Here is a 26,899-nt window from a genome sequence, read left to right as displayed (position 1 = left end):
GAATTCCACAGCCTAGGAGTCCTTCACTGCGTGACCTACGGGGATTTGTACTTTACAGAATATCCACTATATAGCATATCATGTCCAAAATGAAGTACCTAGTGAATCTGATGATTCTTCCTTTCCACATGCCTTTCCCAGCTATCAACTTTTTTCAGAAAACAAGAAGTCTTTTGTGCTTGAAACGTAAATGCCAGTCAAAACAGAATATGTTTCACCTTCCATTTGGAGTTCAATGACTTTTAGAAGTCAGGCCAATGTTCTTGCCTCATGCTGGATATACAGAAGTACAAAGGAATTTAGGAATGTACCATATCATTTTCAAGCCCACCTAGTTTTCCTAGTTTTGGCCAAGGACAGGGTTAATTTTGCACAGCCTGGAGTCATGTGTGCGTGTCCATGTTGTTTTTCTGTACCATGCACATCATCACTGCGGGGTGGAAGTAAGGGATCCTCACTTCCAAGGAGGGGCATGGCTTGTGGTTGGGAAGAAAAGGTGGCACATGGAGGGTGTGCTGGCCATTTTGTTCTTTGTCTTGGGGTTGTGCCACATCGATGAGCATTTTCTGTGTAAAACACTCTCTCTTACATACACTGTTGTTATTAGGATTGTTGCTGGAACTGTTCATTTTTTTATCTCATTGCTGTTTCTAATAAATTGTTTTTACCTCATCCTATAAGATGGTACTTCTAAACTAGGCTCATTTCTATAGCAACTGATTTTGAAATTAAATTCATATATATATGCTAACAATAATACAATTATATACTAATAATATTAAGATATAATAATATATTATAGTATTTATAATATTATGTTAATAATATAACGATAATGAAATGGCATCCCAACTGAAAAAACAGTTGGAATGCATGACAAGAGCTCCAGCATTCAGTGATGAAGGCACTGCTTTTGGTATTTTAGGCAAGTCAAATGGGACAATCCATGTCTCCAGGTTTACAGAATCCTGCAATATTTGAACATTGCATCATGAAAGGGGTACTACAGAAGTCACCAAAGCAAGTGACATCATAACAAGTATGTCTTAGTTTTCAAAATTTATTACTGCCTATTCACATGATTTTAGAGTAATTATTTTACACCTCAATTTTCTCTTAAAACCTTGGTGACCACTATTTTTGGCTAGAGGGCAGAATTTCATTTTGTCAGGTGTGACCCTAAGTAACATTTCTCCCCATCTATTACACAGGGTCAGTGTAGGTCATGCAACAACCTCTTTCCTAGAAAAGTCAAAACTGATCATGGGAAAGATGACAGCAAAGGTTTGGCTGCTACTTCCATGAGAATTCACCCAGCCACTCTCACATTCTCATCCTTCAGGCCCATACAGGGAGCAGTCCATCAACAGGATCAACTGCCTTGAAGCCAACTTCTGTACAAAGTATGTCTGTTAGACATGCATAAAAGGTCTGTTACATGTGGCAAAGAACAGCTCTGGGCACAGAGGCCAAGTACAGCCATGTTTGTGTGCTGAGAGACTTCCTTAGCCATTAATCAGGTGACAGCCCACAAACTACCTCTGGAGAATGTTCCCTGCTATGCTGCAGCTTCTGGACCTTGGGAGCTACCTGGGAAGAGTGTCTACTGGCCTCAACCAAAATCATGACAGGGACTATTTTAACACTTATTTACTACTCCACTTCTGTCACTACTGAATATATTAACACAGGAGTAGCATATTTTTTCTTCTGCTTCTTAGACCTGCATCTTCTCATTATGAAGCAAAGACTCTCATCATGTAAGAAGAGAGAGGTGAGACCTGAGAAAGATCCGCAAGAGAAAGCAGCTGCTGCTACAGCCAACAGAATAATTCATCAATCCCAGCTGGTCACACCAAGATTGACATCCTGGTGCTCCTATAAATGGTGCAGAGTTACACACTAAAAATTACTTTTTAAATATCATATATTTAAATACCAGTTCTTACAATCATTTCATGATCTAAGAAACTCAGCTTTTGTTACAAAAAATGGGGCAGCAGGACAAAGCTCAAGAGTTCCTGTTTTTAGAAGACATTTGGCAGTGAGTCTAAATTATGTACAGTGAAGTCTGTAAGTTACAGACACATAAAGGTTAAACAAGTTGAATATAGTGCAAGTATATTTCAGTAACAATGGTATTAGTCAATCAGAGCTAAAATGGAATGATGCAGAAGTCTGCAGATCGAGTTTCAGGGGCTATGCATGAAAAAGATCTACAGTCCTTGAATTCTATATACAAGACTGATAATTACCTAAAACCCTGCGTTTAATACACAGGTGTGGTCACCACTTAAAACAGCTCCAGTACCATAACTCAAACTACAAAGACAGCAGCCCACGAGCATTTGCACCTCCCTTAACAGAATTCAAGTGTCAAAACAAGACCTGCAGTGCAAAGGTTAACTCAATGTCTCTTAGACCCTTACATTTGTTATTCTATGTCCAAATGGCCTCCTCCTAGTTCCAAATTGTTGATGGAAAACAGATCGATATCCACAGAAATCCTTCCCTGTTTCAATAAGGTTCCCTCCCAACCCCTGGAGCCTGGGAGCCCAGCTCTCTGCTTTTAATCCAATATCCACTTCACTACAGAAGATTTATTTAGACTGCCTCTTGTTTCATTAAGGGTTCCAAAAGTCTGTAGTGATTTTTGACACTTTGTTATAATGTTTCTGTGACCCCTCCCCCCACCCCCTCCTCACATACTACACCACCCAGACTCATTTTCATATGGATACAAAGCATCGGGATAAAATGATGGTTCATTATAGTGGTACAGAGCTCTTATCTTCATCCGGCAAGAGTCATTTCCTTCCAAAGATTGAAATGCAAATGTGAAAATTAATGATAACTGCATTATCTGATAGCAGAGATAATACCGATTCACTGTCAGAGTAACACACAGTCGTTCTATGATTTCCTCTGCTTCTTCACAATATTCTTCTTACTGTCAGACTATATCTATGGTTAACTATGTTTCATGGATTTTTGTTAATTTACATCAAATAGCATTTCCAAGATCTTATATCTACCACATTTCCCCAATCAAAAAGGAAACAAAATCAGGACAGTAATCTCCAAGTCCTTCTTAGGACTGGTTTAAAAAGAAAGAAAGAAAAAAAAAAAGGAAAAAAAGAAAAAGAAAAGTAAAAAAAAAAAGGTGTGTGTGAGGGGAAGGCTATCATTAATGTCTGTTTCCATCTTGCAGTGGTCTACCAACAGTTCCACTCTATATTATACAGCTCTGCTTTGTAACCCAAACTTTTTATAGTATTACTAAATAATGCAGAGTAAACCCAAAAATCAATACATATTTGCAGTGATTCTTATGAATGGTCACAGGAAATCTATAAAGAAAAGCTTTTCAAACTACCTTTTATAGCAGGTAAAAATGTGAACCTGGCATATCCAATGTTTACTACAACTTTTCTGATCTATAACTCACTAAAGCAATACACAAGAATTCACATGAAAGCCTGTTTCTATCTTCTATTAAATTTTAACAGCAGCATAGCTCAATGTAACATCATTTTAAAGTGCTGTTTAATTTCCAGCATACTATTTTTCTTAAAGTTTCTGATAAATCTTAAGAAAAATACCAACCTGTAAGAGTAATTAAAAGAAACCATACTGTTCTTAGGTCTTATTTTACACTGAATGGGGGGGGGGGGGGGGGGGGGGGGGGGGGGTGGTTTGGGGTTTTTTTTCTATTTTGGACGTGGACAAATCACATTTTCTCACTTTCTAAGTAGAATTCAGGTACAATTCAAAAGAACTTCTGAGAGTGACTTTCAAGCTAGCCACATAAAACCACATATTCCACAAAAAAGCCATGCACTTTTACAACTGTAAAAGTAAGAGCTCACATAAGGAATAAGAACAAGAAGAAAGATATCAATTCTTCCTTAGGACCAAGACTTTTCTGAGTGGCATTAATTTCACCTTTGTAAATGCCCTATACTTAGTTCCTCAACTGGTGACAGACAATATTTTTCCATCTTAAAATCCAGATACAACTTCACCTGTGGCTGAAACACTCATTGTTTGTTGGAACTGCGGGAAGAAAATCAAAAGAATGGGGCACACAGGATAGTGCAGTGGATTTGGAAAAACTTACTGGCTTAGTCAGTACTGGAAAATTGTGTCCCATCTGTCTACAGGGAAAAAACCTTCCCTTGTATATTACAGAACAGGTATATGATGTCTCCAACTCTACTGTTTTATCACTAGAGAGTAATTGAGAATTACAGAATAGAGAAAAGCACAGAGAAGTTATCATTCTTAACATAGCTTTAATAAACAGTTACTGAAGTAATAAAAATTGAGAATTGCTTATATGGAGGACTGCTTCTATTTATTCATTATAAATGCATCCAAATGGTACAGTATTTATAAAAGCAATAGATAGTATACTCATTTATTAATTTCATTTAAGTTACAAGCAACTATCATGGTCAGTCAGTGAAATTTCTGCCCCAGTGAAATCTCTCTCATTTTAAAAGTCCAGTGTTTGCCACAGAACTTGATGATATTCTTTAGGAAAGTATCTCATCCTGAATGCAAATATTTCTAATGACAGATAAGTGACTTTTCATAAAATGTTTCAATAATGACTTTTTAAGCACTAAAATCCATTCTTTTGTGTCTGAAATTGTGGATCTTCAACATCCATTTAATCTTCTGATACTTTGCTAGAAAGAGGTGCCCATGGTTATCAGATTTTCACTCTGAATTTAAAGTAGTTTGTAATCAGATTGCCCTTTAATATAACTTCAATATATCTTTGATAAAGTAAATAGGGAAAGGACCTAGACTCTTCCATCATACCAGTCCTTTCAACATTCTAGTGGCTCTTCTCTAAACCTGCTAAAAATTTTAACATCATTCTTGAAGTGTGACAGCAGGTCACAGAACCCTGTTTCAGCATCAAACAAGACTGCTGATCAGACAAGCAAAGTAATCTGAGAACCAAAACATACCCTTTAGCCACAACTCCTTCTTGTGGGCTCAACCCCAGTTCACTAGATCTCAAGATTTTTTCAGAGACACTACTTTCTGATGCTCCTACATATCTTTTACAACTTTAACAATTCTATCAAAATATTTATTACCTTCTTATAAGCCCATAACTTTAAATTTAATTACACTGAAACTGAAATTTTGCAGCAGCTAACATGGCAAGTCATTCAGGTCTACCAATAGCAATATCTATCCAATATTCAGCTTTTTTAAAAATTTTAAACATATTGCAAGTAACTAAATATACTTTAGGTCACATTACATATTATGTTGGTTTTACAAGACATATTTTTTTCTATAAGCCTATAGAGATTGGCATTCTGACTAACCCTCTCTTAATAAAAGCATCTTACATCACTTATCTCCTTATTTCCAGTGGGACCCCTGCCATGTGTACAGAGGTCTGTAACTACCCACACTAACCTTTACTGGTTTTCAACACATTTGAGAAATCATGTCAAAAATTTTTTTGAACTGAAGTTGATCACTAGATCTGGGTCATCTAGCTCCTAAAAAAGTCAATTTCAAACCACCAGACTGCTTAAATTAGGTAGTACAGAAGTATAGTCATCACCTACAGCCAAATAGGCTTTCCAGCACAAATGTTTTAAGCAGACTAGAAATAATTACATTACCCTTTTACCTGTCCCCTCTAACTATTGAGTCATGGCTTGTAATAGATCAATACCAATTTTCTAATTATTTTTTTCTTACCACATTTTAAAATGTCATCTTACTGTTATTAATGAAGCTACTGATAGATTTTTAGGGTGATTTTTTTTCTTTTCTTTTCTTTTTTTTTTTTCCTTTCAGCCTGGTATCATAGTTCCTAGCACCTGGTTACATCCACTTGGATTTTTCTTTTTTTTTTTTTAATTCTTTTCTAGGTAGTATCAACATTTCCTCCACTTTTATTATAGCTTTTGGTAAGTCTAAAAAATTGTTCTTAAACACTTCCAACTTATAATTCATACTTCTTAATTAAAACCTTTTCTCCTTTGTGATAGAGTTCATATTTGCTGTCTCTTATAACGACAAGTACGGTGGACTGAACTTGTATCCACCACTGCAAGTATTACCACTGGATAATGATAAACAAGCATTCATTTCCAAATCTATAAACAATTTATCTTTCAAGATGCCATACAATATATATTTCCCTTAGATTTGGCTTAACAATATTTTACTTGAGGTGCCAGGTATCTAAAATTTTCAGAGATTTTAAGGAAGTTCTGCTATGGAAGCATGAAACATACACCCAGTAGAAATCGGAATGGTCGTATTCCCTAATGTCCTGGGTGATCTGTAGAAGCCACGTAGGAGATCTTTCTGTTCTTTATGTGTTAAAGCACTGCCCTCGCATGCACTGACATCCTAACAATAATACAAAGGCTATAGAACTATGGATCTCCATGTACCAAGACAAACAGCATATATAAAGCCATAAAATGAACTCTGCTCCCCCATTTAAAAACGAACTCTTTCTACATAAAATGCATTTAAACCAGTCTTGCCGTTCAGACTCTTTCTATTCCTTGGACTTTTCCTGTTGGCTATAATAAAAAGGATCAGGTCCTTCACTGTGTGTTTATACATACTCTGTTGACCTCAACTTCCATTATTTCAGAGCAGTTTCACTGAATAGGAATTTTTAAAAACTGAAGATAAGAACAGTGAAAACTGGGGGTAGTTGGAAAACATTCAGGTAACCCTCAAAGTGGTTACACAGAGTAGGCATTATCTCTGACATTCCCTGATGGTCAGTGAAGGTCACAAGAATCTGTGATCTAAATATTGCTTCTGCAGAAACTCTTTGAAGCTACAGCACATTTAACTTTAGATTTTTGTTCATAAGGATATTCTAATTACAAAGACTTAAGAATGCATGTGAACCATTTAACAATGCAAATTTTCAAACAAAATAAAACTCTAATTAATGCCAGAAGCTTAATTTTTCAGTTCCTGGCAAGTACTGGCTCTGAAAGTCACAATATGTTCCCTTAGTGCTAAAAAAAGACATAAAATATTAAAATAACAAAACAGCTCTACTATTTATATAAATTCCTGAGTTGTCACAGCTCACATTATCAGTTGACAGCAACTTGTATCATGCAGAACACAGTTGCTGGATTCTGAGAGGCTCCACCTCTCAAAGACTTTCCTTACCAGAGAAGGTATGGAGACCAGAGACAGCTCAGATAACAATGAATGTATCATCATCTGCCCTTTGAGGTTGTGCCTCTACTGACAGGTGGTAAAGTTGAATCAAAGTTTTCAATGGCTCTGTTTGTGCTGTACTAAAATATGTTCCTAAATAAGCAGAATATTTCATGCTTTGTGTTTTTTTCCAAAAAACTGAAAGACGTTATCTTTGTACAGCGTGGTTGAAAATGATCTTATGTTGATTGCTTCTTTTTCCATGTCAATAGTAACCAACTTCATTTCATGCATGACGGAGAGCATGGGATGTGGTATGCACCCATTCCTTTTTTCATACGTATTATACCCTTGTAAAGAATCAATATTTAAATAAAATACAGATACTGATACTGGTGGTCATCAGTTTTCAGAAGTCAAAAGAAATTTTCCCACATTCAGCTTTGATTTCCATCTTATTCCATGTCAAAGCTATCAATAAATATGACAAGAAGTTCACACATCCTACTGTTTAACTGAATTATTTCCCAACCAAATGAAAAGATCTCCTTTTACTCCACAGTGCCATAAAAGACCTCAGAAACCTCTGAATAAGGCAGCATATATAAAAAGCAGTAACAGCCACAAAAAGCATATTCAACTATGCTGAAATACACTAAAAAATGCAACAAAAAATTAGAAATTTCAGACTTTATTTATAATGAAATTAAAAACAAGTCATATGGTAAGTACTGACACCCTTTAAATCTGCTATGCAGCTAAAAAAGGCCATTCTGCTACATCTACATATATATTTTGCATTATTTTACATGTACAGTAGTGTAATACTAAACCTTGTTTCCATATAACACCATAGTGCTTTATATAGAATATCAAGTTGTGTATTATCATGAACAACATTTTAAATGCTATCATAATAATTAGATACACTATGTCTTCATTTTTGTTTGCACTGTATTTTCCAGCTACTGATTTCAGAAAATTGCCATTAGTTTTGTTCTCCTCTTCATGAAGAGCATACAGTAATTTGCAAAATCAAGCAAGGATGAAAATGTAATTGAAATATAGGAATTTTTCTAATGAAATATTGTTGCATTATAAATTATTGATAGAATGGTTTTGGAACTCTCTTCTGATGTGCTCATCCTTTTGAGGGAAAATTTCCATAAGAGATACAACTATTGCTAGAATGTGTTTGGCTTCAGATGCACATTTTGCAACAGTTTTATTAAATTATGGTCAATATAATGGATTTTTAAGGCCTATTCCCAAGTCCATGCCCGTGAAAACACTGCATTCAACTGCAGAATTGCCTAATTGAGAAATACAATTTACCCCTTTGCCTTAGGTACTTTTACAGTACAGAGGTTTTACATATTTATATTGAACAGATACTTGAAAGTATTGCCATATTACCATTACATCTTAGCAATGTTATGCTTGCACCATCTTCACTTACACAGTAGAAAATGTTACCTTGAATTACTGTTTTAATGTGAAGTTCTATCGCTTCATTGACTGCAGTCTGAGTTTCTCTTTCCACTGAAACCAATGACCAGGTGTGTTAAATGATTTCTATCAGGCTCAAACAGGTAAAAAAAGTCCTTGAAAATGTTAGCAGACAACACACCTATTTGTTCAGCTAAACATGATGCTAAATGTTGGCACAAAGCTTGAGAAGAGACCAAAGCATCTGGGTGGTCTTCTGATCTCAGAAAACAGAGCAGAAGTGCTTCTCCCTTAATTCAACCATGGAAGAAAGAATTTACTGATACATTTTAATCCTAAAATTCTAAGCAGCAAGAACATTTTCCTTTACATCAATGTGTAAGGCATATTATGTTTAACAATTTACAAAATGGTATAACCAAAGCCATTTTTTTTTTTTACCCAAGAATTTCATCTTAGTACTTACCAGTCGGTATCCTGGATCATAAAAGAGATAATCCATTAAAAATAAATGCAAAGCATAACAATCTACTAAAATAATGAAATTAGCAAATACTGAAGTCTAGTTCAAGAAATTTCTCTTGGCTTTCAGATGTTTTTCCCTACCTGGCCCATCCCAATCTTCAGTCTCCACAGCAAGCTGCCCTGGTTTCTCTGACCTTGCATCACCATCAGATTCTGCTGCCTCCTGGATGCCTTCTTCATTGCCTAAAAAAACCCATCAAAAAATACAGTATTGACATATTTCAATAGCGACTTTTAAGCAGAGCTCCTATAATATCCAAACTGCTTACATGACTGAGTGAAAACATACACATGTCTATAAACAGAGAGAAAATTTTTAAAAATATTAGATATGTAAACGTTTGCGAGCTCCCACTGACTGAAAGAAGCCCCGAGTATCCAGTACATCCAAGTTCCATGTAGAGAAAATCTTGGAAAACAGTGTTTATTCCATATGCTTAAAAAACAGAACCACAACTTGCACCTAATTCTGTAAACCAAAGCACATAAAGTCCCTGAGTCTGTATGCACAAAGGAGAGAAAGAGATCGGCTGTGACCCCCCAGGAACATATGCTTTCAGTCATGGGTTTTCTTCAATTGACACCTAAATGTTTCTTATGCACTGCAGATAAATGACACTCAAAACAAAAATATGGTCCACTAAACATTTTGCTTTTTCACACAACTAGTGGAAAGCTAATCCATGATATTTCAGCATTTAAGGAATTTGCCGTTAAAGTCATAATATACCAGCAGGTCCCTAAAGTAATTTTCTCTCTATCAAGCTTTATTTAAAGAAATGCTACATTTCTGATGAATTTTCACATTTTCACCATCCAGAAGTACCTGAAAATGTCTGTCTGTCCTCTGTTACTACCCACTGCAAGGTCATATACAGGACACACAGAAAACCATGATAAGGTTAAATTTTTAGAGATGACCATTTAATTTTTATTTGAAGAACTGCTTGTTGAAAGTGCAGTTATTTCAGGTAAAAAAATACACTAAGCTCCATGCAAAAATACTTTGAAATAACCACTATGAAAACTACACTGAGGATGAGGGTTTCAGGTATTAACACAAAACACTCTGGCCACAGTAATACATTAAGTGACATCTCTAAAGGCTTTTCCAGGTTGGGATTTTACGCATTTGTAGATTTATTTTTTTTTTAATACTAACCTATCTAAGAAACTCAAGCACAGGAAGACACAAGAAGAACAGAAAGAAAAACTCAAATCTACACTATTAACTACTTCAAATAGGACTGATTATGGTTTAATTTTTTTTATCAGACTTGAAGGACACTTGTTCATAAATGGTCTACCACAAAAAAAGTGACAGCACTAGAAAAACAAATACTGTGTATTTTACAAACTGGAAAATCAGACCCTTTGTTGATTTAACAACAGGAGATCAAGAAAGAGCAAAAAGCACAGCAATTAAGCAGTAACTTGAAATTTTTTCCCCACTCATGATAACAAAAGCTTTAATTAGCAACATAGGTAAAGAAATGTGATTACAACAAACTATGCCAGATCCCCATACGTTATCACTCGAGCTATATTTATACCAGATAAGATTGTGACCTGGAGTTTTCAAGTACATGATTATATACAAACACTATAAAGTATTAACTTCATATGCACATGTAATGTCTTGTAATAACATATTCTTCCTTGCATTCATAAAACACGTCTTCTCAAATATGAAGTACAAGAGCCTGATAAACTACTACTCACACAAACACAATACTATAATCACTCCAGAGTTTGATTACAAAACTACAGTTCAGTGTACTTGTGGTACTAAAAACATAGTCCAGAATATTCAGAGGCACCGGTAGTGTGTAAAATAAAACTTGAATACAACAGAAATACCTAGTATAATTTTTGTGTTGACTGTATAACTGTAGCCAGGCATTTGAAGTTCATATGCTTCAGTTCAATCTGAAGTTACCTTTCAGAAGAAAGTCCTAAATACTCATGTGCTGAAAAAGCTATCAAGTTTCGGCTAAGCAGTTTTAGCAATAATTTGTTTTTAAGCAACTAGCCTACTTTGAATTAGCATTTCTATAGTTACTTTGTAGTAATCAGACCTCTGCTTTCTTTGGGTGGACTGAAGAACCTATTGGATAATTTTACCTTCATTTTTCTACATTCATAGCTACTTAAAGCAGCAAAAAATTGTCTTTCATTGGAGAGACACAAAGGAAATTTTTCTTAAGTTGAAACCTAGCAAGATCAACTCCAGTTTTCTCAAAAATGTTGGAAAGCATTTCACAGCAAGGGCAATTCTTGTTTTCTAACTCAAGATGTATAACCAACATAGAAAGTCCTTAGATTGTTCTTTGTATAGAATGCAAATGTTTTTCTTCCACTGTATATAATAGAGCTGTATGTACTAAATCAGAACAGTAACAGCAAAATTTAGAAATAGTAGTTCTTTTAGACAGAAAAGAAGCACAGATAATTGGATAACTATCCAAAATATTATGCTTTTCCAGGTTATAATATATACCACCCTGGTGTTAGCCTGCAAATTTCAGCATTCTTCCAATCAGTGCAACTAACCAGAATATCAAACAAATTAAACTATTAGAATTAAAAGAGGACAAAGTTACGTGAAAAGATTGTGCTGAAAAGCAAAAGGACAGAGCAACAGCTAAGGTACACAAACTATAGTACACAGTAATTAAGTGTTTGGGAGATGAGGAAAGATCTGAAAATGTATGTTAGCAGATGACTTCACTTTCCATTAACTTCCTTTTTCAGTGTTCCATGAAGTATATTGTCATGTGGTTCTCATAGTCAAGTTTTCATGAATTGATGCATGTCTTGTGCAAATAGAGTAGATAAAATGTAGAATTTACATTAAGGAAAAATTTGCTTTGCATCTAGAAGTATTCCTAAGTATTTTCATTGATATTTTCTATTATTCCCAACTGCCAACTGCATGCATTATACACCTGAAATACCACACTGATTTCTCCTGTTCCCCCACACTACTCCAACCTGCTTGTGAAACCAAAAAATGGTACATCACTGTCAATTTCTGAATCCACCAGGGAGTGAAGTCTATCCCAGGCTCAGCTGAGCATCAAGGTCAGACTGAAATGGGCAATCAAGACAATCCATTTGGTGCTGGAGACACTGCAACTTTAAAAAGCCAAAAGGAGGCTTAGCAGAAGAGCTGATAACAAAGCACATCTCTCAAGCTTTTTTCCTTTCTTTCCCCATACTTAAAGCTATTTTAGCAGCTAACATTTGTTTAGCACAAAGGAGTTTATTTCCTTTCAGAATTTATTGTCTTTCCATTGTTTACTCTTTCTGTTCAGTCTCAATAAGACTCCTTTTCAGTCTCAATAAGACTATTTTTTTTATATTTATTTTAGAACTGATTACATTTTTCTTCAATTTACAGGTGTAGACATTTAACTGGATCCAGGACATTAATTATTTCTTTCTTCAAGTCCAATCAAGTGCTTTTTGCCTATATATACTACTCATTTGCTACAAATGTGTTGATTCCTTTCTAATCCCATTATTTTGGGTTTTCTCACACTTTTTCTTTACTTTGCTGCTCAATTACATTTTGTATTTAAGTTAAAGCATAAGTAATTTTTTCCCAACAACACTGAAGAGTGATATAAAAGCAATGGTAAGTACTCTAAAATGAACCAAAACCTGCTTCTGTTTAGGCAGGTTTAGGCAGTTGCTTCTTAGCAACTAAGCCTGGTAAGTGAATTCTGTCCTTTAAATGATCATTGCATGAAAAAATACTCTTATGAGTAAGCACATGTAATACCATAAACTATGTTCAGTCATGAAGCAAGTAAATCTAAGAGAATTTCCACTACTTCTCTATACTTGGTATTAAAGTTACACTTTTGGCAGAACTTATCACCTCTAACCCCAGACGCCTGAAAGTTAAACTAGTCCAGACTACTTACGTAGATGCTCCTATAGGCAGGGAAGAAAGAAACCTCCTGAGTGATTCATCCTGTTCTAGGATGCCTGAGATATGAGACCCCTCTTGGTGTCTGAGAGAGCTGAAATGAATCATCTTCTTAAACACACAGCTTAGACTAGGAACCTATCTTTAGTCAGCTAAAGTTGGGTGAAACAAATCTCTGACTTATGCTGAAATGCTGAATACACAAAATACTGCTTAGCTAAGAGGAAAAAAGAAAGTCTTATTCAAACAACTTCAGTATGTAATGTGGATAGAATTTTCATCTTGACCTTATAATTTCTTACCAGCATTGACTGTTTCTGTTGTCTTCAAAAACAGTTCAAGCTATTTTAATGTGGTTTAAATAGCCTAATGTTTATCCAATAGACAATTCACTGTAATTCAAGATGGTAAAGTTGGTCAGGAAATCTGAAGACTGTTAAAAGAGACATATTACCAGAAATGTGAGAGAGAGAACTCCAACTTCTCTGACAACACTGACAAGTAGGAAAAGAGAGACTTGAATATTAACAAGTAATTTCACTTTAATCTTTTTAACAAATTAAAGACTTTCCAATTTGTACTTAATCAGCTTGTACCACAAGTAGTTGTGGTATTTTAAAGAAGCACATGGGTTAGCAGTTCTTCTCAACCCTGCTGTTTTAATCCATGTTGTTCCTATCAGTATTAGGCTCTTACAGAAAGTCTCGTACAATGTAACTATTGAACTTTCTTGACTAGGAATGTTATAGCAGCTGTTAAGCACTCTATAACGTATTTTGCAATCAGCTAAATCAACAAAGTATTTTTAACAATGAACAGTTCAGAACTGACAGATCTACTTTCTTGTTCGCAACTGCTTATCATGGCATAGATATCATGTATGTTTACCAGGTGCTTCCTATAGTTAGGATACCTTCACAGAAGCCGCTCACAAAAGATAAGGTCATAAAAGAGATGAAAAACATGCAAGCTTCATACACTCATGGTTTTATCATCAGACAAAATAGCTTTGGGTGAAGGAATGTATCAGTCACAAAAAGCACACAGGTTCTATTAGAGAACATTAAAAGTTTGAAATTCAGTTTGTTTTCCCTCTTCCTGGCAGCATAAATGTAAACTTAAATTGTTAACATCCTCATACAGCTGTTCAGAGTAAAACATCACTTCTCAATTATAATAAATCAGTTTAGAAATAAATTGCTGCAAAGCCTGTAGCACTCTGTATTGCCAAAAGAGAAAACAGACTCAATGAAAAGACTTGGGGAGTCACTCACTGTAGACTTTCATTTGGCAAGGACATAACCTCATGTATGGTGACAGACCAGTGCGACTGACTGTGAAGGGGGAGCGGGCTCTCTCCTTTCTGCCACAGTCTACAGCAGCAGTAATTCTAGATCCAACCTAAGAAGGATTCTGAGACTATACGTATGAACTAGATGCCAGAGCTTCAGAAACTACAGATCAGCAATCAAAAATTGTCCTCTGTTATTCACTTTATCTCAATGCCTGCAACCAGTAACAGAGCTTACACGCACTGATAATCCTGCTCTTGAATCCTAAGAAACACGCTGTAAGCTGAGAATTGTTGCCAGGAACCTCTCTTCAGAAGCCATACTCAGTAACTTTGAAATAAACCATATACAACTTAAAATACAAATACTTAATTCATTCAATGTAACTTGCCTTTTAGCAGCACACACTATTCTTAAGAAGACCAATGACATCTAGCAGGCCTTAACTAATCTTCTTGTGGATTATCTCTTTTTAAAGTATTCTATGTATATATTTAACTATAATTGTAAAGGCAATACAGGTTTCAGCAGATATAAAATATTATGGGTATAAAATAATGCAAAAAAAATTATACAAGATTTTGGAATGGTAATAGAACTGTGAGAATAAAGATACTAAATAATTTGGGAGGGATGTTTCCACACTGTCCTATTTGCCAAATGATAATCTTGAGGACAAGATCAAAAACTACAGTGGGTACAGTGCCATGCAAATGGGTTTATTCTACAAGCCTTGCAAGGGCAGAGAGACAGAGAGATAGAGGAAGAGATCTGGTGCTATCACTACCAGACTGTTATCAATTCATCTGATAAATATCAGAAATATATTCAGTGAAGCCCATAAAAATCAACTGAGACACCCTACTCTACAAACACAGAAAGTATGAGCAATCTCTGGCCCACAGATGATTGATTTGGTAACGTACCTGAAAGAAGCCAGCACTTGAACAAGTTAATCTACTGCATTTTATTTCAGATTATATTAATCATCTCAATACTTTGCTTTTTTGCAAGCAATTATTGTTTTCTGTCATGCTGATTAACAATCATAATTTCTCCTGGGATAAACCTCATTTGAAATAACTGCATGTTTCCATTTGCCCTAAGCACTCTTAGAATTATTTATCCAGCAAGTCTCAGAAACAAGGCATTGTCTTTTTCCCTAACTTTTAGGATCAGTCTGTGAATACTCAAGTGTTAGCGAGTGCCTACATATGTGCAAGCCGCTAGCTCTCCCAAAACAATGGTATGAAACTATTTTGTTTCCTATTAAAATCACCACTTTGTTTAATAAAATGACATCTTGACACATTACATTTCAGCACAGTGATCATGTTAAAAAGCAGTGTCAATTATTTCTAACTATTTCAGCTACAGCACTTTTCTCCTGGGATAAGACACTGCTGTGCAGCACATTCATCTAGGCTGAGTCTGGCCTTCCTCTTTCTCTACATGTTTGATACGTTCTCATTATCGCCACTGTTTGCTTTTGAAGTCCTTTCAAGACAAGGATCACTCATTCAAATGTATTGCCTGCAGAACAGTGAAAGTGTTCTCTAAATTGTATTTCTGACTTTCTTTTTAATAATGTGTTTTAAATATATATATGTATATACATATATATGTATATTCTAATTTTTAGGGAGCAACTCTAAACACCAGTGCTACAAACAAGCACCATATACCAGCTACTCAAGAGCTTCTATTGATTAAAAAAAAAAAAAGAAAGAAAAAAAGTCTTGCATCTTTTCAATCTTTCCCCATTAAAGCTTCAAATACAAGAACTCTATTAGACATACGCAAGTACTAGCCTGGGGTTCAAACTACATACCTCTAAGCACTTGATTAGAAAAGCAGCAGAAGCACCATTTTAAAAGATATTTACATGCCACAAATAAAGACTGTTGCTTAATATAATTTTTAAAAATTATTTCAATGGAAATCAACAATCCATGATATTCTAAACCAGCCTGCAGCAGAACAGAGAGATTACTTCAGAGAAATTCTAACAAGTTTCAAATTCTAAGTTTGAAGGCTCTTCTTCAAGTTCATATTTCAATTTAATTATATAACAATTCTGTTCCATCTCTACTGCAGAAATATTCCATCTCTTATAAAAATTCTTCATCCAACCAAGAACACCTCATTTAATACTTTACAGGTGAAATCATTATCATACACGAACCCAGTTTTTATGTGATTTCCACATGACTACATAATGAATAGCAATAGGTATCTGTTCCTACACAGTGAAAATTTAATTTACCTTGTTGAAAACAACTGGAGGTTTTTATTTGAAATAATCAACACTTCAGATGCTTCAATATCAAAAGCAGCCAACTCCCTGTCACTACAGGCATGTTTTCACATACATGTTGTATTACACATGATTTCAAAAGCAGTCTAGGCTTCTGTGAGTCAAACCCAAGAAAAAGACTTAGCAGTCATAAATACATGCTTCTTTTTCTCTATCCAGCAGTAATATTTTTCTTATCAATATTTATCTAACGATGTCATAAATGTGGCATTTGCTTAATTTATTTTTACTGATCCTTTCAGAGTTAAATTACTGCAAATATACCCATATAGTATACAACCTGTGAGCAAGTCTGCTTTGTGGGCCTGGGTTGACAAGAATTTTTTCAGCCATGTCTTAGAACTCTTCCAAAGTATTCAGAATTTTTGTGTCAAGGACAAACATGCTAAACCACGACAACACCAAATCAGACGAAAAAGAGACAAAATGGACCTTCATTATAAATAAAATTAGAAATAGATGTACAGTACACATGAACTAAGAACATGTGATGAAACTGTCATTTGTGCATTTCATGTTTTAAAGATTACCCTTATTAATTTGCAATCCATATTCTGTCAAATTTGATCTCAAATTTAAGTCAATTCAAGTTCAAGTTTTGTGACTTTCTAGAAAGAGGACATTACACTACTTGTAACCAAATAATCCCTTCGTGAATTCTATCCCTTGCTGTGATAGAATTCAGAATTTCATTGTTCTTAAGAAAACCAAAATGTGCTGACTGAAAAGGCTGGAGTTGCCTTGATAAACTGCTTAAAGTTGAGTAAGCTGTTTAAGTATTTCTCTCACTTTTTAATTCTATACAGTTAAAATAATGTTTTCTATTTGGATCTTTGCATTTATTTCTTGAAACATAGCTTTCTAGTTTCTTTTTGAGATACAATTTTCTTCTTGAAATGACCAATTATTTAATGTCTTGATTAGAAGAAGGGTTTGCATGTTTAATTTAGGTCAAATTTTTATCCAACTAAAGTTGATGGCAATATCTACATAGGTTTCAGCTGGACTGAAAATATGGCATGACACGTTTAAACATGGGTTAGCAGTAAATAAAGAGAAGTATAGAATAGACAATCTTGTACTTTTTCTTTTGGAAGCCTTTACATGCTCTCTAGTGAATAGTGAAGGGAAAAAAAAAGGTCACTCAAACCTTTTCAGATATCTCTTTTCCCTTCTAGCAAGAAAACAGGTGGTACTCTGAGCTCCAGTAGCAGGAAAGAATAAGAAATCATAACAGGTAAAGCACAAGGCAAATGCTGATATTCAGATGAAAAAGATCTTTCACCCTGCTGGGATCCAATCTAATTCTGACTTAGCATTGTTCAAAGGCTATTATCAGAGAAGCCCCTTTGTTTCTTTGTCTATATTCAGCATCTGACAAAAACTACAGAACATTAGAATCATAGAATTATCAGGGTTGGAAGGGAACTTTAAGATCATCAGGTCCAACTGTTCACCCAGCACTGTCACTGTAACCCCTAAACCACTAAACCACATCATCCAGAGCCAGATCCAGACCCCTCTTGAACACCTCCAGGGATGGTGACACCACCATCTCCCTGGGCAACCTATTCCAATGCCTGACCATGCTAATGCCTAGCGGTGAAAAATGTTTTCCTAATATCTAATCTGAATCTCCCCTGCCTCAGCTTAAGGCCATTTTCTCTCATCCTCTCACTGCAGGCATGGCAGGAGAGACTGACCCCCACCTCACTACAACCTCCTGCAAGGTGGATGTAGAGACTGACAAGGTCCCCCAGCCTTGTCTTCTAAAGTCGTTTCAGATGAATATGATACAGATAAACATAAGGGAACCCTTACTCTGGGGAACATGAAAATCCAACAGTGTCACAAACATGCACACAAGTCAATAGGAGGTAACTGTTGCATTTTTGGAGGGAGCAGTGCTGTGTGTTCTTATGCATATTCTAGTTATCCTAAAAGATGAAAATAGATACATGCCCTCTTCTGTCTCTGATTACCAAAAAGAATGAAAGTATCCTTCATTTAGTCAGAAAGCCTACCTAAATCAAATTTAATGAATTAAAATAAATATAAAGAATTTAAAGGAATATGAGCTCCAGCAGAACAGAAGTATTGCCAGGGAAAGATAACGTCAGGTGCAGGGAGGGGGGGTGTCTGGTGCCAAGCAAAGCCGAGGGCTGTGCAATCACCTCTATCAGTGCTCTATCAGTGTCTACACTCCAGCCAAATCCAGAGAAAACAAGGAGTCAAAGATTCAGGTCAATAAGCTTATAGGCGATTTGCACAAACAGCTCCTGCAGCAAGGTAAAAAACAAAGTCATATTGGCTTTTCTTTTTTATTCCTTCTCTTTGAACTCCTTGGTCCAAACACACCCTCGAAATGTCAGTGTTATATGCAAGAATTTAAAGAGCTGAGCTTCTTAATCCCGTTAAGAAATAAGAACAAAGTTGCCTGTAAAGATCTCCTTATTGAGCTCAAAGTGATTACGTATAGCTGCCTTCTGCTGATCCTACTTCCACTTGCTACAGCAAAAGTGTAGAATGAAATCCATTACTGAAAAGGAAAAAAAAATTATTAAAAGGTTTCTGATTAAAAAAATGGGGAAAAAATAAAGAAAAGTGAGCAAAATCTACTGTTTGATGTAGAAGCAGAAAAGAGCAAGCATATTATTAGTCACTGCATCTGTAACATGAAAGAAGTAGGGAATATGTACACAGATGCACACAGGCATACACACAGACACAAAGTCATACTCCAGAGGAAAAAGGGACACACAGAAATCATCTTCAGGGTGTTAAGAGTTTGGCTGGTACTATAGATGGCAGCATGATAGCTTTGCACATGAAGTACGAAGGGATAGATGAATACACCGACAAACTTAGCTTTGTGTATGCTTTCTCATATGAGGAATCACACTGCAGCTGTTTCTCTGAATCTCAAGCCTGGCTGCACAATCAGGTCACGTGATTTAAGATAAAAAATTCCAGTCCCAAGCTGGTCTGGCAGGCTAGCAACAACATACATGAGCATGAGTATATGTACACGAGCAGAAAACTTAGTTCAGGTTTGGAACTCATCCCTTCCTGCCCAAGCAGAATATGAGAACATAGAACCAGGTACACACTCAGTATGCAGGCCATATATTCCCTGAGTTCTCTTCTTGCTGACTTAGAACTGCATATGAGTTTCAGACTGCACTGAATTCCCCTCATTTCCCTCTTCCCCCACAAATAAAGGTAACCAATGTATCAGGAACTCGAACCACTCAACCAGCTACAGAGATCACTACAAACATACACAGCAGTGTGTGCTATAGATCCTAAAATCATTGCATCCTGAAACAATCACTCTCCACCCCACCTCATGTATCCCCGCTATCACCCTATGTCACCAACTGAAGCAGAGTTAACACTGGGAAGCAGAAGCCATTTGCCTTCCCATCTCCCACCAGGAGTTTTAAGGCCACTGAATCTCCTTCCACTGAGGGCTGGTGCCAATGTTGCCTTGTGATGAAGTAACCATGGAAATCCTACAACATGAGGAGCAAGAGCAATAGCCATACTACAAGCAATGAACAGGAGAATTTGACATAACTGTCTTGGCAAGCAGCAAGAAAGAAACCTGCCTTCTTTCACTAATTATCAGATATGGACATTCCTTCATTTACCTCCTTCTTTTGGCAACAGTCCAACGTTTTCTCCTTTGATTATACACCACCTCCATTTTCTTCTCTTGCCTCTTTCCTTCTGTGAACACAGCTACTTAACTATCTACTAATCTCAAGTGATCTCTCATATTGCTCAAGATAATTTTCCTTTGAAAGTTAAACCCTCATTGAACATTTCTGCTAGAAAGGAACTGTAATTTGCTTAGCCAGTTTCCACCACTATGAAGTCACCAAGGCTCCTATTCTCCTTCCTGTTTACAGAGAGTAAAAGATGTCACCATACAAGCACAGCAAGCTTTCTAAGTAACAGACAAGAACATTTTATTTTTCCTGAGGGTATCTAAGCAAGATGACAGTAGTCAGAGACTCGAAAACCAACCATAAACTATCTCCCCTCACAAATGAACTTGATTTAGAACTTTGGTTTTCATCCCATCACCTTCAACCTGGCCTTTGTACTGTTCTGATGTTTTTCCCCTTCTATCTGCCCTTCTGCAATTACCAGCCCTATCACACCTCCAGCTCACTTCTTCACATCTCTGTTAGCATTACCTTTTTTTCTTATTCCAACCTACAGTAGACAAAATTTAATCTTTATGTCGTATCTCCTAGCTTCCAAATCTAGCCTATCCCTGTTCTACATGGGAGACAGGCTACTTTCTCCTTATTTAGATTGCTGGAATACTGACATTTAAGTAATAAATTTTCTATATCTGTATTTAATCTGAACTAATCTTAATCTGATACAGACTCTGATTCCAGATACCCACTATCTGGACATTAAAAAAAACCATATTCATCAAGGGAGATTCCAGGCTAATACAAGCTTTGTGTGGACAGCATCATCAGATACCCTCTTTATTGACAATACATCAATTTGTAATAACTAAACATAAACAGCAATTTTCAAAGCCTGTTTTCAAACTGACAAGATGTAATGAACTATCATCAAGGCTACCTTCTACAAAGTTGTTTGTTTCTACTTCAAAGATAGAGATCAGTGCAGCTTTGTAGTAGAACACCACTGTCCTGTTTCCAAAATACTCCCTTTCTCCTAATCCCACTGTCAAAAACTGCAAACAAATCAAACTTAGCTACCCTCCATAATGAAGCTCTTCATCCAAAAGGTTAAAAAATAAGAGTTGTAAGCTTAAAGCAATCCCTGACAAATAGCAGGTTGGTAATTTCCACTTCAGCTTTGAATATTTACATGCTTAAACTGTTGTACACTTCCTCACATTTGAGAGTAAATGAAGATCACATAGGAATAAACATTCAAATGCAGCAAAGTTAATTTTGTGGTATTGCAGAATTGTGGGAGAAGAGGAATTTTCTGAATTCCTTGTCATAAAAGCCATTAACTAGCAAAAGGAGAAGGGAAAAGTAATAGCAGAAAGTCAAAATTTTGAAAACTGAGAAGTTGTAAAATGACATGTAGCTCAATCAATGTGATTAATTTGCTTCACTCTTCGCAGAGGCTTTCGCCTTCACCTTCTAATTCTGGCAACTATTCTGCTGAATCTATCTCACAAACCCAAATTAATAAGGTGGGAATGACAAGTATGGCTTTATAAAGGTTCCTGTTTGCAATTTAGACAGTTAGGGACTGCTCTCTGCTTATAATACCATTAGGCACAGTCTGACAGGAAAATCTCTTCAGTCAAAAAACCAAAGTTACCAGGTTGTGAACCTGTAAGTCCTCTATTCTCATTCCTCAGAATGAATTGTGACTTCAGTAAATTTTTGCCTTTGGTACCTAGTTTGGATAGTAAAAAGCCTCTGGTTTTAGGTGGTACTTGAATTTACAGAGCTGGGTAAGTATAAAAAACATACCATGGATGAAGCCTCACAAACACCTCCTCCCCAACAGCTGTGCCACTTGTTCCCCATGCCTCTTGATTCTTGCAGGAAGCCCCGCTACTCATTTGTCCTCTTGTTCTGGGTCAGCTGGGAAGAAACCCCAGGGGAGGGAAATAGGGAGACAGGACAGATAAAATTTATATCCAAGAAAACACCTTTACTTTCTAGAACCTTTAATGGTCCATGCTAGCAAGGGCAGAATTCAGAGATAGCATAATGGATTCCCATGTCAGCTCCGATATATTTCTGGGAAAAGAAAACCTGTTGCATGAGAAAACACAGATCTACACTGATTTTTTCCTTATTTGAAAATACTTGTCATTTACAGGCTGCCAATACTATCAAAGAGCAGAAAACAAATCAAAACTCAGGCCCCAAAAGTAGAAATTAGACTGCATTTATTTGTTCTCTAACCTATTTGGTACACAACTCATTTTCAAGCTTTTTCATTTTCTTAATGAATTTTCATTCATGATGTTAAAAAATATTTCTAAGAAAAAAAAAGTAGCTTATTTCTCATACCATCTTTTAGTTTCAATGCTGAAGCACTACAAAGAAGAACAGAAGGCCACAAATTCTTAACAGATTAATGAAAAAACCCAATGAGAATTAGTCTCATTTTTAGTATTTACTATATAATAGAGTCACAAACCCTTTCACTAAGGAAAGGACACAAAGAAATTTATTTGCTTTCCAGATTAGTTTTGTCTTCTTAGGGTTTATCTTCAGAAAAACATAGGCAGCCTCATGCTAATGACACCTAAGATGTGACCCTGAAGAAGTAGGACATTCCACAGAAGTTGAGACATTAATAAAAACCCAGCACATTTCTAGTCTCCCATTCCATCCGTTTCCAGGGATATTCCCAATTTGCTTCAAAGTGGGACTTTTTGTCACACTGCCTCAGCTGGAGGTAGATTAGAAATTTTATGTGCCCCTTGATCCTTAGAAATCTTCTTTTCAACTTTTCTTCTGCAGCAGTTGCACTGGAGAGACTTAAGATTCTTTTATAACTACAACACACTTTTGAACTGCTGGGAAGTCAGAAGGTATTTAGCCTGAAGAATCAGCAGATGTTCTTAATAAAACATATAATCAATATAATCAAGATTCAGATTCCCATTTGATGCCTGATATTCTTTAATACAATGGCCTGGATTCACTGCTTTCCCTGAAAGGTTTTTGTTTAAAGGGAAGATCCAAGATAAATTAAAATTCAATGTGAATTTGCAATATTGATTACTATTTAAAAAAAAATAATAATTAATTTTTTTTTCTCGGTTTCACCCAAAACCATAGTATTTTCCACTGGTAGGCCCTGGAAATGCAGTAAGAAATACAGAGAGGTAACTAAATCAAACTGATATGATATGAACTAATCGTGGGACATAATATTCCACTGCTGACAGGAGGAATTCAAGAGACGCCAGTATAACAATTATGCACATAGTGGTTTAAATATTTATTTAGTACTGCCAATAGCAGAATAGCAGGAGGAGTACATTTTACCACCTAAGGAAAATGGTGTCTTTCTGAAAGGCGTGTGAACACAAAGTAATTGTAGTAGGTGTTCACATCGCAGTTATAATAGTACTAAATTCTTTCTGTTGGTAAAGAACCTATTCATAATCTGGTTTCTCCTCACCGTAAGATTTCTAGCAGCTGAACTCCAAACTATCAGTTAGACTCTTTTGATCTCTTAGGGTGGCTTACTAAGTATCAAGAACCTGTAACGCAAAAGTAAATTATTTTGTAAAAAGTATGCAAGCTCCATAGAGGACATGTAGAAAATACACTGCAGTGCCTTTGCCACTGATGACTGAAGACTCTCTAGGAAAGACCAATATTCTGCAGTCAGAACACTTGACTCGTCAAACCGATTTATTTGACTTTGTCCAAGAGAGATGAAAATAATACAAAACCAGCAACATACCAAGTTATCATATGAAAAAATGGTAACTTATTTATATGTCAGTATCTGGGAAAGAACAGAAAGACAGAGAAACCATCAACATCCAAATGCCCGAGGGATTTGTGGACTAACAGAAGACCACCACCACAACAACTTCAGCTATTTGATAGGCATCCTTACCTCCAGAAGACAAACAATAGAGCAATCAAGTGGATATCTGGCAGGAAGAAGGTTAATTCAATGTTCTAAGTAACAATAGTGTGTTTTTCTGTCAGCTGATTGGGAAGCAGCACAACCTTGCAGACTGGAATGGTAAGAATGAATTGCTGTGTCTTATGCTAAAGTACCTCAATCTTCAATAATTTGCAAGTAACAAGTGCACCAAAAAGGTATCTGCAACTACAAAAGTTATCCTTTCACAAATCACTAGTTTTCTACCATGCATAATAAATTCTATAATAAGCTCTATTTTAATCCTAGAATCTACAGACACAATCTGTTTTACTAGCAATGTTTCCTAGGCAGAGAAGCAATGAGCAGACATGCTGCATTGCTAGCTTCAGATCTGATAATAATTGACTTCTGGGGTCTGTTCTTTACAGTTAAATATGTAGAAAATAGCACTTGGAGAAAAACATTAACGCAAGATGACTCCTGTCCCTGAAAAGTGTCTTTCAACATACTCAAATATTTATCCCTTGCCAGACTTCACTTCACAAATGACTCCTTTTCCTGTTTTTAAGGTAATAATAATAGGGCTTTTTGTACATTTTAAACCAAAAAATCTCTTTGACCAGCTGGACACAGTTTGGCCAGTATTCTCTCAAGAGGCTGGCTACAATGATTACCTTTATTACAAAAGTATTCCACTTCTTCACAGCTCAGATTTTCAGGCTCAAACTCTGCAGAAAAGCTTTCCTCCAATGGAAAGTCTTCTTTTGAGATAGTATCATTTTCCTCAGACAGGCACTCTTCTTCTTCATCCTCAGTAGCATCTTCAAGGGGCCCTTAAAAAAGAATCAGGAACACTGTGGCAAAACGATCTAACAGGACAACGTGAAATAAAACCTCAGTGAACTTTTAACTGGCCTTCTTTGGCTAGTTTTTCCATTCAGAGCTGTGTACAGCATTTATTAGAATTGGAAAAATAACATTTTATGGAAATTTAAATTGAAAGTGACTTTTCCTGATGACTTCAGGATAAGCAAAGTGTCATTAATAATATGTATTAATAATACTCACACATGGACGTTTTTCATTATTCATTGGGCTCTACTATTAAACACAGACAGTTTCAACAGTGGAAATCAAAGCTGTATTTGTAAAACAACATAAACAGTGAAGAGCCTTGTTTGTTAGTGATTGTTTTTGATGCTGAATTACAGTACTTAAAATGTTCTTTTACAAGCTTTGTTAATCAAATTAAAAGTACTGACAACAGTGAAACACTACAAAGGTTTTGACAGCACAAACTTCAGCTTATTCTGCTATTTTGCTGCAACCAGCCCCTGATGGTATCTATGATCATTCATGCCAGACTCTTTAACAGATTCCCAGCCCATGGACAGGGGTCAAGAGACTATTTGTTCATGTCACAGAGGCCAAACAAATATCCTGGTAAACTACCAGCCCAGGGCTCCTAAAAAATAAACTAGTTACAGAAACAGGGCATGAGTTTGAATTTGAAGTGGTAGTCTGAGGTCTTTGACTTTTCTTCTAGTTACCTAGAGATACTACTGCTACAGATCCTCTCAAAGAGACAGCACCAGACAGATTATAACACAACACCAAAGTCATCAATTAGAATATACTCAAAAATTAAAATCTTTCTCATATACACACACTTCAAAATCTTTGGTTAATAGTAACTATTTGCTAAAGACATCTCTTGTGCAGGATGTAGAATTTTACCCTAGATTTAAATAGAGATTTGAAATAACTGAACATATTTTAATTTAACGAAGATTTTATTAAATGTCAGTATGTTTCAAAATCCATCTTAAGACTGGATTTCAAAAGAGAGATTTCATTATACATGGTTGAGGCTGGAAAAAAATTATGTATTTCACTCTCCAATGAAAGCACAGCCTCATTTATAATTGACTGAGTATTTCTTCTTCAAAATGAAAGCGAGCTAGCTAATGAAAAAAAATGTGATTTGTATTTATATGATAGTTTTATGGTATTAAATACACTATTCCTATATAATCTATCATGCTAAGATACAATACATAAATGATTCTGTTGTGTTCAATGAAAAGGAAGGAATAAATTTTTAAAGAAATCAAATATTGACTACACTCTAATTTTATGTAATTTATTACGAACCAGTGACTACCTACATTTATTAAAACAGCAAAATTCACTTTAGGCTAGGTTGTGTAATTCTTGCTTCAGAGGAATATGATGGTTACTTTTTACTGAAATTGATTGAGATTCCCAGCTGGGATTCCATAAATTAATATAGCTTACTATCTTTCATGGAAATATGACTCTCTGTGCCAGCTGAGAATCTGACCAAATGAACCCACTTTTGTAGACACATACTCGCCAACAGTAGCTGTCATTCAACAATATAGCTCCTAAAATAAGGGGCTATTATTATGGCTGAAGGAATAAAGATTCTCACTATCAAAGTATCCATTACTGTTAATTGCACCTCCCAGCCATGCTGGGAAAAAATCCAGCAACTGCATATGCACAGGGAATGAAGAGTGGCTATGGCACTGTACGGAACAGAGAACAAAGCACGAGCACACGCTGGAACGGTGCGCT

General features: G+C 35.8%; 1 protein-coding gene across 2 annotated transcripts in view; it reads right to left on the bottom strand.

The window, feature by feature from the left end:
• ZFPM2 (zinc finger protein, FOG family member 2) overlaps positions 1-26,899 on the bottom strand; it is a gene marked incomplete at both ends in the record, with an annotated part of 303,859 nt that overhangs the window by 222,391 nt on the left and 54,569 nt on the right. Inside the window, 2 exons of one of the 2 annotated variants that reach the window (XM_082293303.1) lie at positions 9,235-9,336; positions 24,973-25,131. In XM_082293303.1, coding sequence (XP_082149429.1) covers positions 9,235-9,336; positions 24,973-25,131 — 261 coding nt within the window. The remainder of the gene's footprint in view (positions 1-9,234; positions 9,337-24,972; positions 25,132-26,899) is intronic. The other variant, XM_082293304.1, reaches the window with a different exon arrangement.

The sequence above is a fragment of the Coloeus monedula genome (assembly GCF_965178545.1).
Source record: "Coloeus monedula genome assembly, chromosome: 1".
Taxonomy (NCBI): Eukaryota; Metazoa; Chordata; class Aves; order Passeriformes; family Corvidae; genus Coloeus; species Coloeus monedula.
This window is presented reverse-complemented; position numbering and strand designations above follow the sequence as displayed.